General features: G+C 46.5%; 1 protein-coding gene across 1 annotated transcript in view; it reads right to left on the bottom strand.

Annotated features, from left to right (window-relative positions):
• Positions 1 to 6,170: 6,170 nt before the first annotated feature.
• Positions 6,171 to 12,719, bottom strand: part of PSMA1 (proteasome 20S subunit alpha 1) — a 13,207-nt gene continuing 6,658 nt past the window's right edge. Inside the window, exons 2-10 of the mRNA XM_068117863.2 lie at positions 12,468 to 12,512; positions 10,906 to 11,007; positions 8,304 to 8,407; positions 8,077 to 8,165; positions 7,618 to 7,688; positions 6,965 to 7,094; positions 6,741 to 6,820; positions 6,501 to 6,605; positions 6,171 to 6,351 (exon numbers count right to left, since the gene is read on the bottom strand). Of these exons, the coding sequence (XP_067973964.1) occupies positions 6,274 to 6,351; positions 6,501 to 6,605; positions 6,741 to 6,820; positions 6,965 to 7,094; positions 7,618 to 7,688; positions 8,077 to 8,165; positions 8,304 to 8,407; positions 10,906 to 11,007; positions 12,468 to 12,512 (804 nt within the window). The 3' untranslated portion in view covers positions 6,171 to 6,273. The remainder of the gene's footprint in view (positions 6,352 to 6,500; positions 6,606 to 6,740; positions 6,821 to 6,964; positions 7,095 to 7,617; positions 7,689 to 8,076; positions 8,166 to 8,303; positions 8,408 to 10,905; positions 11,008 to 12,467; positions 12,513 to 12,719) is intronic.

Below are 12,719 nucleotides of genomic sequence, written 5' to 3'. Positions count from 1 at the left end.
CCGTCCTCTACTTCCTTCTACATTAATTTCCATCACTCTTCTCAACCAGTCACTTTCATCCTTCCTCAACACATGACCAAACCATCTCAACCTGTTCCTCTTCACATCATCAATCACAGGCAATATTCCCATCATCTTTCGCAATTCATCATTTGTCTTCCTCTCTCTCAACGATACTCCGCACATCCATCGAACCATTCGCATTTCCACCCTTTCCAGCCTTCGTTGCTGCTCTACGTTCATTACCCATGTCTCGCTCCCATAAATCATAACACTTCTCACACATGCAGCATACACCTTTCCCTTCAGCTTCAGCGACACTCCCCTCCTCATCAGCACGCCACTCAGTTCCCGAAACTTCTTCCATGCACATCTCACTCGAGCAACCGTTGCCGAGTCTGATCCACCTTCTCCATTCAGCATGTCTCCGAGGTAGCAAAATGATTTCACACCTTCCAGCTTCACGCCGTCTCTAAGATCCAACTCAACATTTCCTCCATCTGCAGCTCCCTCTGTGCACACCTTGCATTTGAATGTAGCTGCCACACTGGTTAATGACCCTCTCAGACCACTACATTTTTGATGAACCCACTCAGCGCACATTGTACATTGAATAGAGTTCACTCCGACACCCTTCCTACACACAGCACAGGGCCACTTCCCAGTTCTTTCCACCACCCCACATGCTTTACCACTTGCCATCACCTTCGTCTTTCCGATATTCACCTTCAGACCTTTTGTCTCCATACATTCCTTCCACTTGTTCATCTTTTCCTTCAGTCCATCCATACTTTCTGCAATCAACACCAGATCATCTGCATACAACAACTCCCATGGTAAACCGATCTTCACTTTCTTCCTTATCCTCCTCTCCAACACCCTTTCCAATACCTTCATTCCATGCTCCAATAACTTTATCGCTCGGTACGAGCCACACTCCAGAGGGTCACCTTTCCCCTTGTATAGAGGGACGAGGGTACTCAGTTCCCAATCCACTGGAATGCGGCCTTCTTTCACCACCAGATTACAGATCTCTGTCATTCTCTTCACACCCCAACTTCCTGCTGCCTTCAACATATCTCCCACAACTCCCGTCGGCCCTCCCGCTTTCCCACTCTTCATTGCTTTTATCGCTTCCTCAACTTCCTTCTCAGTTATCTTCTCTGCCGGTCCTAAAACTGGGTTACTCTCTATGTTGCCATCCCATTCATTCTCTGTATTCAACAGCATTTCCATATATCTTTTCCATCTTCCTTTAATTCCATCTGGGTCGACAACGATTTGTCCCACTTCATCCTTCAAGCAACTCACCCTCATCACATCACACCTCTCTTTCGCCATGTGCTTTGCAATCCTGAATACTGCTTTCTGACCCTCTTCCGAATCCAAGCGTTCTCCGAACATTTTCCTACATGCCTCCTGCGCCTTTGCTACCTCTTTCTTTGCAGCCTTCCTGGCTGCCTTATAACTTTCATGCTCTGCTGTTTCTGCTCCCGTACCCTTCGCCTTCTGCCACTCCTTGAACTTCTTCCTCTTCTCGTCAATCCTCTTTCCAACTTCATCATCCCACCACCATGTTTCCGAGTGCCTCGGTGGTCCTTTTGTCCATCCACATACCTGACCAACAGACTAGCTTTCATTGCCATCCAACCACTTTCAAGCTCAACCACATCATCCTCTACCCTACTCAGCCTCTCTTTTAATGCCTCCCTTACTGTCACCTCTTTCAACCTCCACACCTTAATTCTCGGTTGGTACTTCACCCGTCGAGCTCTCCTCGCACCTTTCACCCTTATGTCGCAGACAACCAAGTGGTGCTGTGAAACAGCCTCCTCCCCCGGGATCACCTTTGTGTCCCGGAGGTGCCCCCATCTCGCTTACGCACCATCAGGTCGTCAACGGTTGTCGTCGACCCACCTGACGTGTATGTAACAAGCTTATTATCCTCTTTCTGGAACTGAGTATTACAAATCAACAAATCAGCTACATCAGCAAACTCCAAAATCGTTTCACCTTCTCCATTTCTCACACCATATCCATAACCCCCATGAACTCCCTCAAAACCATCCATACTCCTTCCCACCACAACAACTTCCTCATCTTTCACGTTTTCCATCAGCTTCTCTATCGCACACCAGAACTTGTCCTTCTCTTCATCGCTTCGACCAACCTGCGGAGCATATCCCGAGATGACGTTCACCAAGAGCTTTCCAATCATCATTTTCACCATCATCAACCTATCACTCACTCGAGTCACACTCACCACACTGTCTACAAACTCCTCAGAAAACACGACACCAACACCATTCACGCCCTCCGGGCATCCTTGCCACACAAACTTGTATTTCTGTCCCTGCCTACCCTTCACCATTCTCACACCACTTCCCTTCCATCTCGTCTCTTGCACACAACATATGTCCACTCTTCTTCTGACCAATACTTCCACCACTTCTCCTGATCTCCCCGTCATTGTCCCTACATTCCATGTCCCAAACCTCAGAAACCGATCTCCACTTCGGGCTGCACCCTGCCCATATGTAGTTGTAATTGTCATGGTTTTCTTTTTTGAGGCAATGTTTTTATGGCCGGATGCCCTTCCTGACGCCAACCCTCTTAGTCGTCTCTTACGACACGCAGGGATACGGTGTACCTATTCTGACCAGGGTACACACTGGGAAACGTTTAAAACATGGAAATTCTGGGGGGGGGGGGGGGGGGGGCCGCGTCAGCATCACGGCTGCGGTTTAAACATATTCCAACAATATCCAAACAGAACCATGAAATCCATTAAAAACAATATGGGAAAAGTCTCCAAGCGAGAACGTGGATTTGAGAAAGAAGTAGCAGAGGCGGGAAAAAAACGAGATACAGGGGGCGGGGCACAAGTCGAGACGAGGAGGAGAACGAACAAGCACGTGTCCGGGAGGAGAGAAAGAATCAATATAGAATTCTTTGTCTAGGGAGGTGAGGTGAGGGGGAGAAAATAAAATAAAGGAAACAAGTAATACAGCGAAGGAAAGAACTTAAATTGACAAAACACCGACGGGGGGAGGGAAGCCTCGTCACCAGGCCGCACACGAGGTACGACCCAGAAAACGATTAATTACACACAGGTTTGTACGAATTACAACCCAATACTAACTAGAAACACACAATAACACGTACACAGTAAAATAACCAGTGGAAATTTGACAAAGACAAGAATGGGAAAATACTTAAACTTTGATGCCGTGGAGAGCTCGAAGTACGCTTCACTCGCCCGAGGAACCGGAAGCGGAACTCGCCCGAGAAACCTCACTAAACTACAATAGTGTTAAAACCTCCTCTTTTGATTTATAATTAACCCCCCTATGAATACAACCTAAAACCCTGTTTGCTTTACCTGTAGCTACCTGGCAATGTCCTGTCTGCTTACCCCCCATATTTATTACATGCTCCAAGATGGCTCCTTGCATCATGTGATCTCCATTTTCATTATTCTTACTTTTTTTCATTTTTCATTAATGATCATGAAGGACGGGAACAGTGGTGAGTTTGAGATGAAGGTGGGAGGGCATCAGGGGTCGGTATTAAGTCCACTACTATTTGTAGCTGTGATGGAGGTGCTGGCTCGGAACATAAAGGAGGGTTTACCGTGGGAGTTGTTGTATGCAGATGATCTGGTTTTGATTGCAGAAAGTATGGATGGACTGAAGGAAAAGATGAACAAGTGGAAGGAATGTATGGAGACAAAAGGTCTGAAGGTGAATATCGGAAAAACGAAGGTGATGGCAAGTGGTAAAGCATGTGGTGAGGTGGAAAGAACTGGGAAGTGGCCATGTGCTGTGTGTAGGAAGGGTGTCGGAGTGAACTCCATTCAATGTACAATGTGTGCTGAGTGGGATCATCAAAAATGTAGTGGTTTGAGAGGGTCATTAACCAGTGTGGCAGCTACATTCAAGTGTAAGGCGTGCACAGAGGGAGCTGCAGATGGAGGAAATGTTGAGTTGGATCTTGGAGACGGCGTGAAGCTGGAAGGCGTGAAAACATTTTGTTACCTAGGAGACATGCTGAATGGAGAAGGTGGATCAGACTCGGCAACGGTTGCTAGAGTGAGATGTGCATGGAAGAAGTTTCGGGAACTGAGTGGCGTGCTGACGAGGAGGGGAGTGTCGTTGAAGCTGAAGGGAAAGGTGTATGCTGCATGTGTGAGAAGTGTTATGATTTATGGGAGTGAGACATGGGTAATGAACGTAGAGCAGCAACGAAGGCTGGAAAGGGTGGAAATGCGAATGGTTCGGTGGATGTGTGGAGTATCGTTGAGAGAGAGGAAGACAAATGATGAATTGCGAAAGATGATGGGAATAGAGCCTGTGATTGATGCTGTGAAGAGGAACAGGTTGAGATGGTTTGGTCATGTGTTGAGGAAGGATGAAAGTGACTGGTTGAGAAGAGTGATGGAAATGAATGTAGAAGGAAGTAGAGGACAGGGAAGACCGACAAAGACTTGGCTGAAGATGGTCGAAGAAGAAATGCGGGCAAGGGGGTTAACAAGGGGAGATGTAGAAAATAGGGCAAAATGGAGAAGATTGTCATGGGGACCGCAAGGCTAACCCCCGCTCTTGCAGGGAAAATGGCCTTAAAATGCCTGTTGTTACCCATCTCCAGCACCTTACGCTTGTTTAGATTATATTATATCTGCCAATATTTAACCTAATCTATGCAGGTATCAATACTTTCCTGAATCTGATCACCTCCCTCTCTGTTGTCTACCTTACCTCCAAACTTTGTGTCATCTGAAAATTTGGAAATCCTCCTCTTCACCCCACTACAAATCATTGATGTAAATGATGATTAATAATGGTCCTTGTACTGACACCTGAAGTTCCCCCACTACTTACAGCCTCCCAGGTAGACATCCTCCCACTCACAACCACTCTTTCCTTCCTATCACTAATCCAGTTTACAATCCAGGTAGCTACCTGACCAGCCGCTCCACAAGCCCTCGCCATGGCTAACAACCTCCTTTGTGGTACCTTATAAAATACCTTCTTAAAGTCTAGATATACCAGGTTCACTGCCATTCCCTCATCCACCCAATCAGAAACTGCTTCATGAACTCAAAAATATTTGTTAGACAAGATCTATCTTTGGTAAACCCATGCCGACTGCCTTTAATTAGTTTATATTTTTTAATTGATTTCTCATCCGTTCCCTAATTCATGCCTCAAACAGCCTCGCTACACCTGAAGTTAAACTAACAGGTGTATTATAGTTCCCCAATTCTTATCTGGATCCTTTTTTAAAATAACCGAGTTCAATTTGCTGCTATTCGTTTTTGCCGGCTTAGGATCCTAGGATCCTGGGTTCGAATCCTGGTCGATCGCTGAATTAACGCCAGGGGGGTTGACTCAGCCTGTCATCCTTCCGAGGTCGGCTAATTGAGTACCAGTTCACTGGTAATTCCCTGTTTGTCGTTAAAGGCGGCAAAAAGGGTTGGCGTCAGGAAGGGCATCCGGCCGTAAAACATTGCTTCAAAAAGGGGACCAAAAAACAACAACAACCACGGTTCCCGAAAAAGGCCAACCCCTGCTTTGCGGGGAAAAATGGCCTCTAAAGGTGGTTATTTTTTTATATAATTTGCTGCTATTCGTCAATCCTCTGGGACCTGTCCTAACTCCAGTGATGGATTTAAAATATTCGTTAACATCATGCCTACTTGCTCTGATAACATCCTGCTTACCTGATCCGATAACATCTCGTTTCCCTGCTCCGCTAACAAAATCAACCCTCGACTAAATCTAGGAAATCCTCAACTACCCGACCCCTTCCTGTTCCTGGACCCAATCTATCCCTGGCAAGTTAAAATTCCCCATAATCGATACTCTTCCTTTACCACATGCCCTTCTGAATTCTTCACGTACTACTCCCCTCTCCTCTTCCTTCACACCTGGAGACGTATAAATACAGTATACGCTGAAAAATGCAGTAAATGGGTTGGTTCTTCATTACATCAATTGAAGTTGAGCTGTTTCATAAAAATACAAACTTCACCAGATTTTCGTGACTTAGATAATTTTATCTGCCACAATATTTCAATAACAGCCACACAAAGGTGCAGCCTCAATTGCCCTTGGATGCGCCACAGAACACCAAGGAATGAGCTGAAAGAAAACGACACCTGGAGGAAGAGAATTTGAAAATGCCTTTATTTGATGAGGATGCTCCCAGAGATCGGAGGGTGAAGAGGAAAAGCAACGGAGTGGGGAGAGGACAGATATGGGGCACGGCCCGTTAATGCTCCATTGGTTCAGCGGCAGAGGCAGGTGGTTCGTCACCATCTGCAGGTGGTTGTGGTGCTGCAGGTGGTGGCTTGGGTATCAGGACAGGTAAAGAAGGGAATAGAGGGACGAAATGTAGAAATTAACAAAATGGAATTTCATCACAAAATACGATAGAAATAGGCAAGAGTGGAACAGGGAGAAGTTCGAAGGTAACAAAGGATAACAAAGAAGGCCTACATGGCGTTGGGGTCTCTCTTCTAGACCATCCAAGAACTTTGAAACTTCGTCATCATTGTAGATGGTAAAATCCATCCCTTTACCGACGATTCCGATGGACACATTCTGCAGAGAGAAAGGAGAGTCATGGAGTGTAAAGACGGTCAATAAAACAGGAATTAAAAAAAAAACAATTTCTAATTTTCAGACGAGCAGCAATCTCCAAGATGCAGCACCCCCATGTGCAGATGCTGCACACACCTTGGTGGTGAGGTCCTGCTCATTGGGCAAAGTCTCACGCAGAGCCCTCAATCCGTGCTTCACCAGGTCATCCAGGTCAGCTATTGAGGACAAAACCGCGAACGGGGAATCGAGAAAGGTCGACGACATGGGTGGAGGACACGGAACTTATGTCACAAGCACAAAATATTCACGGAAGCAAATCAGTGGATGATGGAAATGCATAGAGAGGAAGAGGTCCTGACCATCAAGGAACTGGTCGAGCCGTCGTTCGAGGTAGGTGCGCGCAGACTGAGAACGTGCACCGATGGACATGGCTTTGCAATCAAACACACTCGCGGAAGGACACGTCTGATACACATGTGGTCCCTTCTCCTACGGACGTGCAAACAGCATGAAAAACAAATATTATAATAACATATATAATCGGCTAATGCTACCTGTCTGTCTGACTGTCCCACCCTGAAATCTACGCAGGAACGAGTAACGACACACGACGAGATACTCTTTTCAGCAGCCACCCCAAAATCCTCAATTTGCACAAGCAAATGTGAGCACGTGGAATAGCCAGCTTAAGATCCTCTCTTACAATAAAGCTTGTGCAAAAAGTGGAAATATAAAAATCATAAATGGATATAGTAAACTTTTGAATGGCAGATCAGATCAGCAACAGATCAGATCAGCAACAGATTAGATCAAATTAATGACTATTCGCCTCAAATACAAAGCAGGAGAACCAAATGAATGTTTAATCCAGATTTAGAGTGTGCGAGCAGCATCAACCACTTGATGCAACAGAGAAAATCGTGTCATTCCTTGTACTTGACTTCCAGAAGAACCAATGGTTTTATGGCTAGAATCTAAAAAGAATAAGACAAAAAATATAAAATAAATTTACATCATATCCAGCAATGAGGAGACCGACTCCATATGGTCGGCGCCCATAGCGTTGAGTGGGAATCTGCTTCTCTGTTGCAGAAATGCAGTCAAGACGAGCATGATGAAAAAGAAGAATAAAAACAGGTCAACAACCCTACCTCTCCCCCCCCCCCCCCCCGTCCACCCCTTCACCTCTCCCCCCCCCCTCTCCCCCACCTCCATCTCTCCCCCACCCTCCATCTCCTCCCCACCCTCCATCTCTCCCCCCTCCTCCACCTCCCTCCTCTCTCCCACCTCCCTCCCAACTCCCTCCTCTCTCCCAACTCTCTCCCAACTCTCTCCCAACTCTCTCCCAACTCCCTCCTCTCTCCCACCTCCCACCTCCCTCCTCCCTCCTCTCTCCCACCTCCCTCCTCCCTCCTCCCTCCTCTCTCCCACCTCCCTCTCTCCCACCCCCTTCTCCACATGAAAAGGATACTGTTTCCAACAAGTGAAACAAGGCGGGAGATGGGCAGTGGTGTGTCGTACACAAACCGGGAATTAAGGCATTCCTGGCGCATAAAGTTACTGTGGGATGAAAGGAGAAACACATGCATGACAATTACAAAGATAAACAAAGTTTAAACAATCGTTAATCACATACTAGGGTGGCATCAGCCAAACAACAGGAATCCTATAATGGACAATGAAAGCCAGGTAGCTCACCACAGGACCCTGGCATCAGCAGTCAGACCGGCGATCGAGATGCCCACGTGGTTATCCACTTCCAGAATCTTCTTCTGATGTGCGGCCAGCTCAGACTGGGCTCGCTGGGATCAGATATACATGGCAAGATTCAGCCCATTGGTTTCAATCACCGCTCAAACTTCCTCACCGGTTCATCGGACACGTGATCAATGAGCTGGTACATACACTCCCCATATAAAAACACCCGGTCAGCGATAAATATCGTTACATTTGTATGGGGTAGACAATGATTACCTTAGAACCAGGTAGAATGCATGGGTAGTTTAGTCTGCTCCGACTGCCGTGAAGAAGAAGAAACCTCGATGTATCTATCATAAGTAGGGAATTTGTGTCGACGGGATGTCGTGTAAGTGCATCTTCGTCCCCATGACAGAGGCGGGGTTTGTTAATTAGTGAGGAATAATGGGTAATTAATCCCCTGTTTGTAATTGCCTCTGTAAGCTTTTCCTGTGTTCCTTATGACACCGCACTACGCACCATAGCCAAGCCAAGCCAAGCAATCGACACCATAATTAATAACACCAAATAAAAACCAACCGGAAACCAGGCATCGAGCACTATTGCTGATAACACCGACTTGGTGAGTGCACAGGCACAGGCAGGGAAATGAGCCACGCCCTGAAGAGCAGTGATTGGACCGGGATTTGATTGGCACAAGCACTGGTAAGATGAGACGCGCTGATAGGAGCGGAGAGGGAGACGTCGTGGAATGACGTCAGAGCCTCAAGTACAAAATAGTTGGAGCGGCGGACATTTTCTCTCTTGGGTCCGGAATTTATTGGTGAACTGTCACCGAAAAGCTCTCTCTCAGCATCGACATTTTGCCTTTCTCAGCATCGACGTCCTCTTGGTTCTTATCATTCTAGACCCCATAGCGAACGGTTGCACTTTGTTCTCTTACGCAAGGAGGATTCATCACGGGCGGTAGTTCTCACGACCACTATCAAGATGTCGGAGGAGGCGGAACTGCGGACCGAGAACTGCGGTTTCCTAAGCAAGAATGACGAGTGGACAGGTGCTGCCTGCTCGTTCACTTCACGCGTTTAGTTTATCGTGCATTATTTTGTGACCGGCATTTTCTTTTATTAATCCGGTACTTTTGCTGTATATTTTACTTTTGTGTGGTTTGAGTTGAATTATTGCAGGGTCGAGGACGTCGGGTGGACTCGTGAAGGTAAACTCTCGGTTTCACCCCCTCCTCCCCCACCCCCCCCCCTTCTCACCTCAACCCCCCCCCCCCCCCCCCATCTCACCTCAACCCCCCCGCCCAACGCGTATTCTTCGCTATATTTTGACTGAACGCCTCAGAGTTGAAGCTCGATCGGCAATCCATTTCCTTGGAGGGTTTTAATCCCTAGGAACACGACAACATGAACGGTTATATTCACTGGTGAAGCAGCCAATGAGGGTGCTTCACGACACATCAGCCGTCCTAGATTGCACATGTGCACCAACAATATTATGTGTACATTTCCTCTTAGAGGTTGTTGTTTTTGTTAATTCCCATTCAAAGTGAGCTGCTATCACACCCATCAATGTCACTTCGGTGAACAGGTATGTTACTGTTACACAAGGTAACGCATGAATTATAAAAACTGTTAAAAGGTTTCAAGCAACGTCTCCTCGGGCCTTTAATCCAAACTACGTGCTTGGCAGCCGTTCATTCACAGCCATGGCAACGCAAGCATGCTGTGGGTACCATGTGGGTAATCTTGCTCCACCGGGCGCACCAAACAAAGAACCATCACAGAAGTTTAACCACAGGTAGCCATAGGCAGAGAGAGCTGGATGCGTTGCTTTGGATTACTGCCGATGAGCATTTAATTTGGCGACAGCACGACTGCCGTTAACAAAGCAATACAGACTTGTGTTATGTTAGCAGATAGTATGAAAGAACAACCACGACCTCGGTTTGTTTTTCAAGAATTCAAAAATCAACCAAGACATCTCTAAAGTTAACCGACATTAACTCGATTGCGATGACGTCACATGATGGAAGCAGAAGAGGATGTGTGAAGGAGCGAGGGGTCCGGCAGAAACATTCAAATGCAGTAGAGCAACGTGTACGTGAACTGAAGCTCATCGTACGAGACTTTAATGTTAGAATCTAAAGGTACGCATTCGTTTCTTCCATTATTTCAAAGATTAATTCTTTTCAATCACATTCTCCTGAAAGTAAGATGCCAGCTTTCCCTGAGACATTCACATCTGACGAACGATCCGCTAAGAAACGAAGAACACATGGAGTCAGCAAGATCAAGAACGAAAGAGCGAATAACTAAGACAATTAAAATTCATTCCAGAGGCTGTCTAACACTGCAGGTATTGCGTCGGGCATCGCCCACTCGTACCTGTGTGTGGTTCTACATTTACATTATCTTATGATGACGATGTGCCGGGTTTTGAGAATGCGCGTACTGAGCCTCATCGGTGTTGAAATGAAACCTCCTGACCCAAGTGCATGACCTTGGCTGGGTTTCTCGTCCAACATTTAGCCCCTATCCCCTCATGAACCCAACAACCAATCAAGAAGGCTTGCATTGGCTACACGCAGCGTTACCTTGAGTGCAACGAGGACAGCTTGTGTACGAGACTTGAGTCCCACGGTAGCGGAGCCTTGCTTCACCGCTTCCATTGCGTACTCTATTTGATGGATTCGGCCCTAAGAAAAGGGAGTGAAGAAGTAAATAAATAAACACAAACAGCCCCGAGGAACACCATCAAAACCTACCAAGTATGATCATTGTTTGTGCTATTGTTTGAATAGCATCTGTTACGGATTCGTCACTTCCGTTGTTGTGGTTTTCATCCACTGTAAACATTTTTGGTTCCATGTACTATTATTGTTGTCGTTTAAGGGAAATAGAGATTACTATTTTCAAAAGGTAAAAAAGTCAATGTTTTAAATGAAACCGGAACCGGACGACGACGAAGAGGAAGGAGAAAAAGAAGGCGGAGCGAGTGAGTCGGACAAGAAGCCTCGTTGCTTTGAGGTCTGGAGCAAACGTTGGCGAACGAGGGTCACGAGTGAACTTTGGGTTTCCCGGGAAAGGGATTCCTGTGACAGAGTTGTCATCGCTGTGACAGATAAACCTGCATGACAGGTTTTGCGGTCGATTCCGAAGAGAATCGTTGGAGTGCCATTACGTCTCAAGAACGGGCCGTTGGCCATTTTGACTCGCGCCCGATTTTCGCATCGCTCCAGGTTTTTAACCTCGCTTCAACCATTTTCACCACATTTAGACGTTAACCTGGTGTGTGTGTAACGTGGCTTTTGAGTGGGAAATCTGCGGTTCGCCGATTGGGAGCCGTGGAACGTCCATACCCGAAGGTGTGATTTCCCAGTCACCTGGAGGGCACCTTTACGCATCTTTGGCAGCGTGACTGTCACTCAACCGAACGGGATTCTGGTCTCGATTAGACATTGTTTTGACGATCCCTGGAGCGGATCGTCTTTGGCTTGATGCCGGAATAGAGACATTGGGAATGTTCTTGTTTCACTCACTTTCCGCACAGTGAGTTATATTGTACGAAACTGATGGTACCATCATAGGAAGGATATATTGGTCAATTGATTACTATTGCTTTTTGTACTATTATTCTTGTGTGATCTCAATACAATACTTGTTTGTTGATAACAATTGGTGTGGTTTCACCATTGATCTAAGACATACAGAATAACACATCTTTCTGCCGTGACTCCTCTCGGGGCTCGGAGGTACACAGTGACCGGGGTTTGGGGAGGAGCATGTAACACATCATTAAGTAAAGAAGAAGAAGCCATTATTTTGTGTCTCCATGAACATTGGGCTGCTGAGGCAGTTTTCCATGGCTAGGGAAGGGTCTCCTCTCCGACGCAGGACACTCGAAGGGCTCATTCTTCCCAGTAAACTGGTACTCAGTTTGCCGACCTTGGAAGAATGACGGGCTGAGTCAACCCACCTGGTGTTATTTTAACGACATGCCGGGGGCTCAAACTCAGGATCCTAAGACCTTAAGCCAGCAATCTTCACCGTTAAGCCACCACCAGGATTTATGAAGTTAAGGATTACGTTTTTAATAACGGAGAAAGACCGAGACAGATTCACAAAATATGATGGCATTTCGCTTCAAAGACCTTACCTGTGGACTCCAAACCGTGACGTCGTTGTCATACTGGTTTCGAAACTGCAAGCAAACACAACGTCTTAGTACTATTGTTGTTTCCTTCTGCTTCACAAAATGCTGGAATAAAATGCAGAAAAAGAAGAAGACTCATAATCGAACAAACTCGAAAGACATTCCAATAGGCCTGCCAAGATGGAGTGCAAGGGGCCGTGTTGCCCGTTTCATTGAGGGAACGAGCACAACAAAGGTGATGCATCGGGTACAAGT

This window comes from Myxine glutinosa, chromosome 5 (assembly GCF_964187855.1).
Source record: "Myxine glutinosa chromosome 5, kmMyxGlut1.1, whole genome shotgun sequence".
In the NCBI taxonomy this organism is placed as follows: domain Eukaryota; kingdom Metazoa; phylum Chordata; class Myxini; order Myxiniformes; family Myxinidae; genus Myxine; species Myxine glutinosa.
This window is presented reverse-complemented; position numbering and strand designations above follow the sequence as displayed.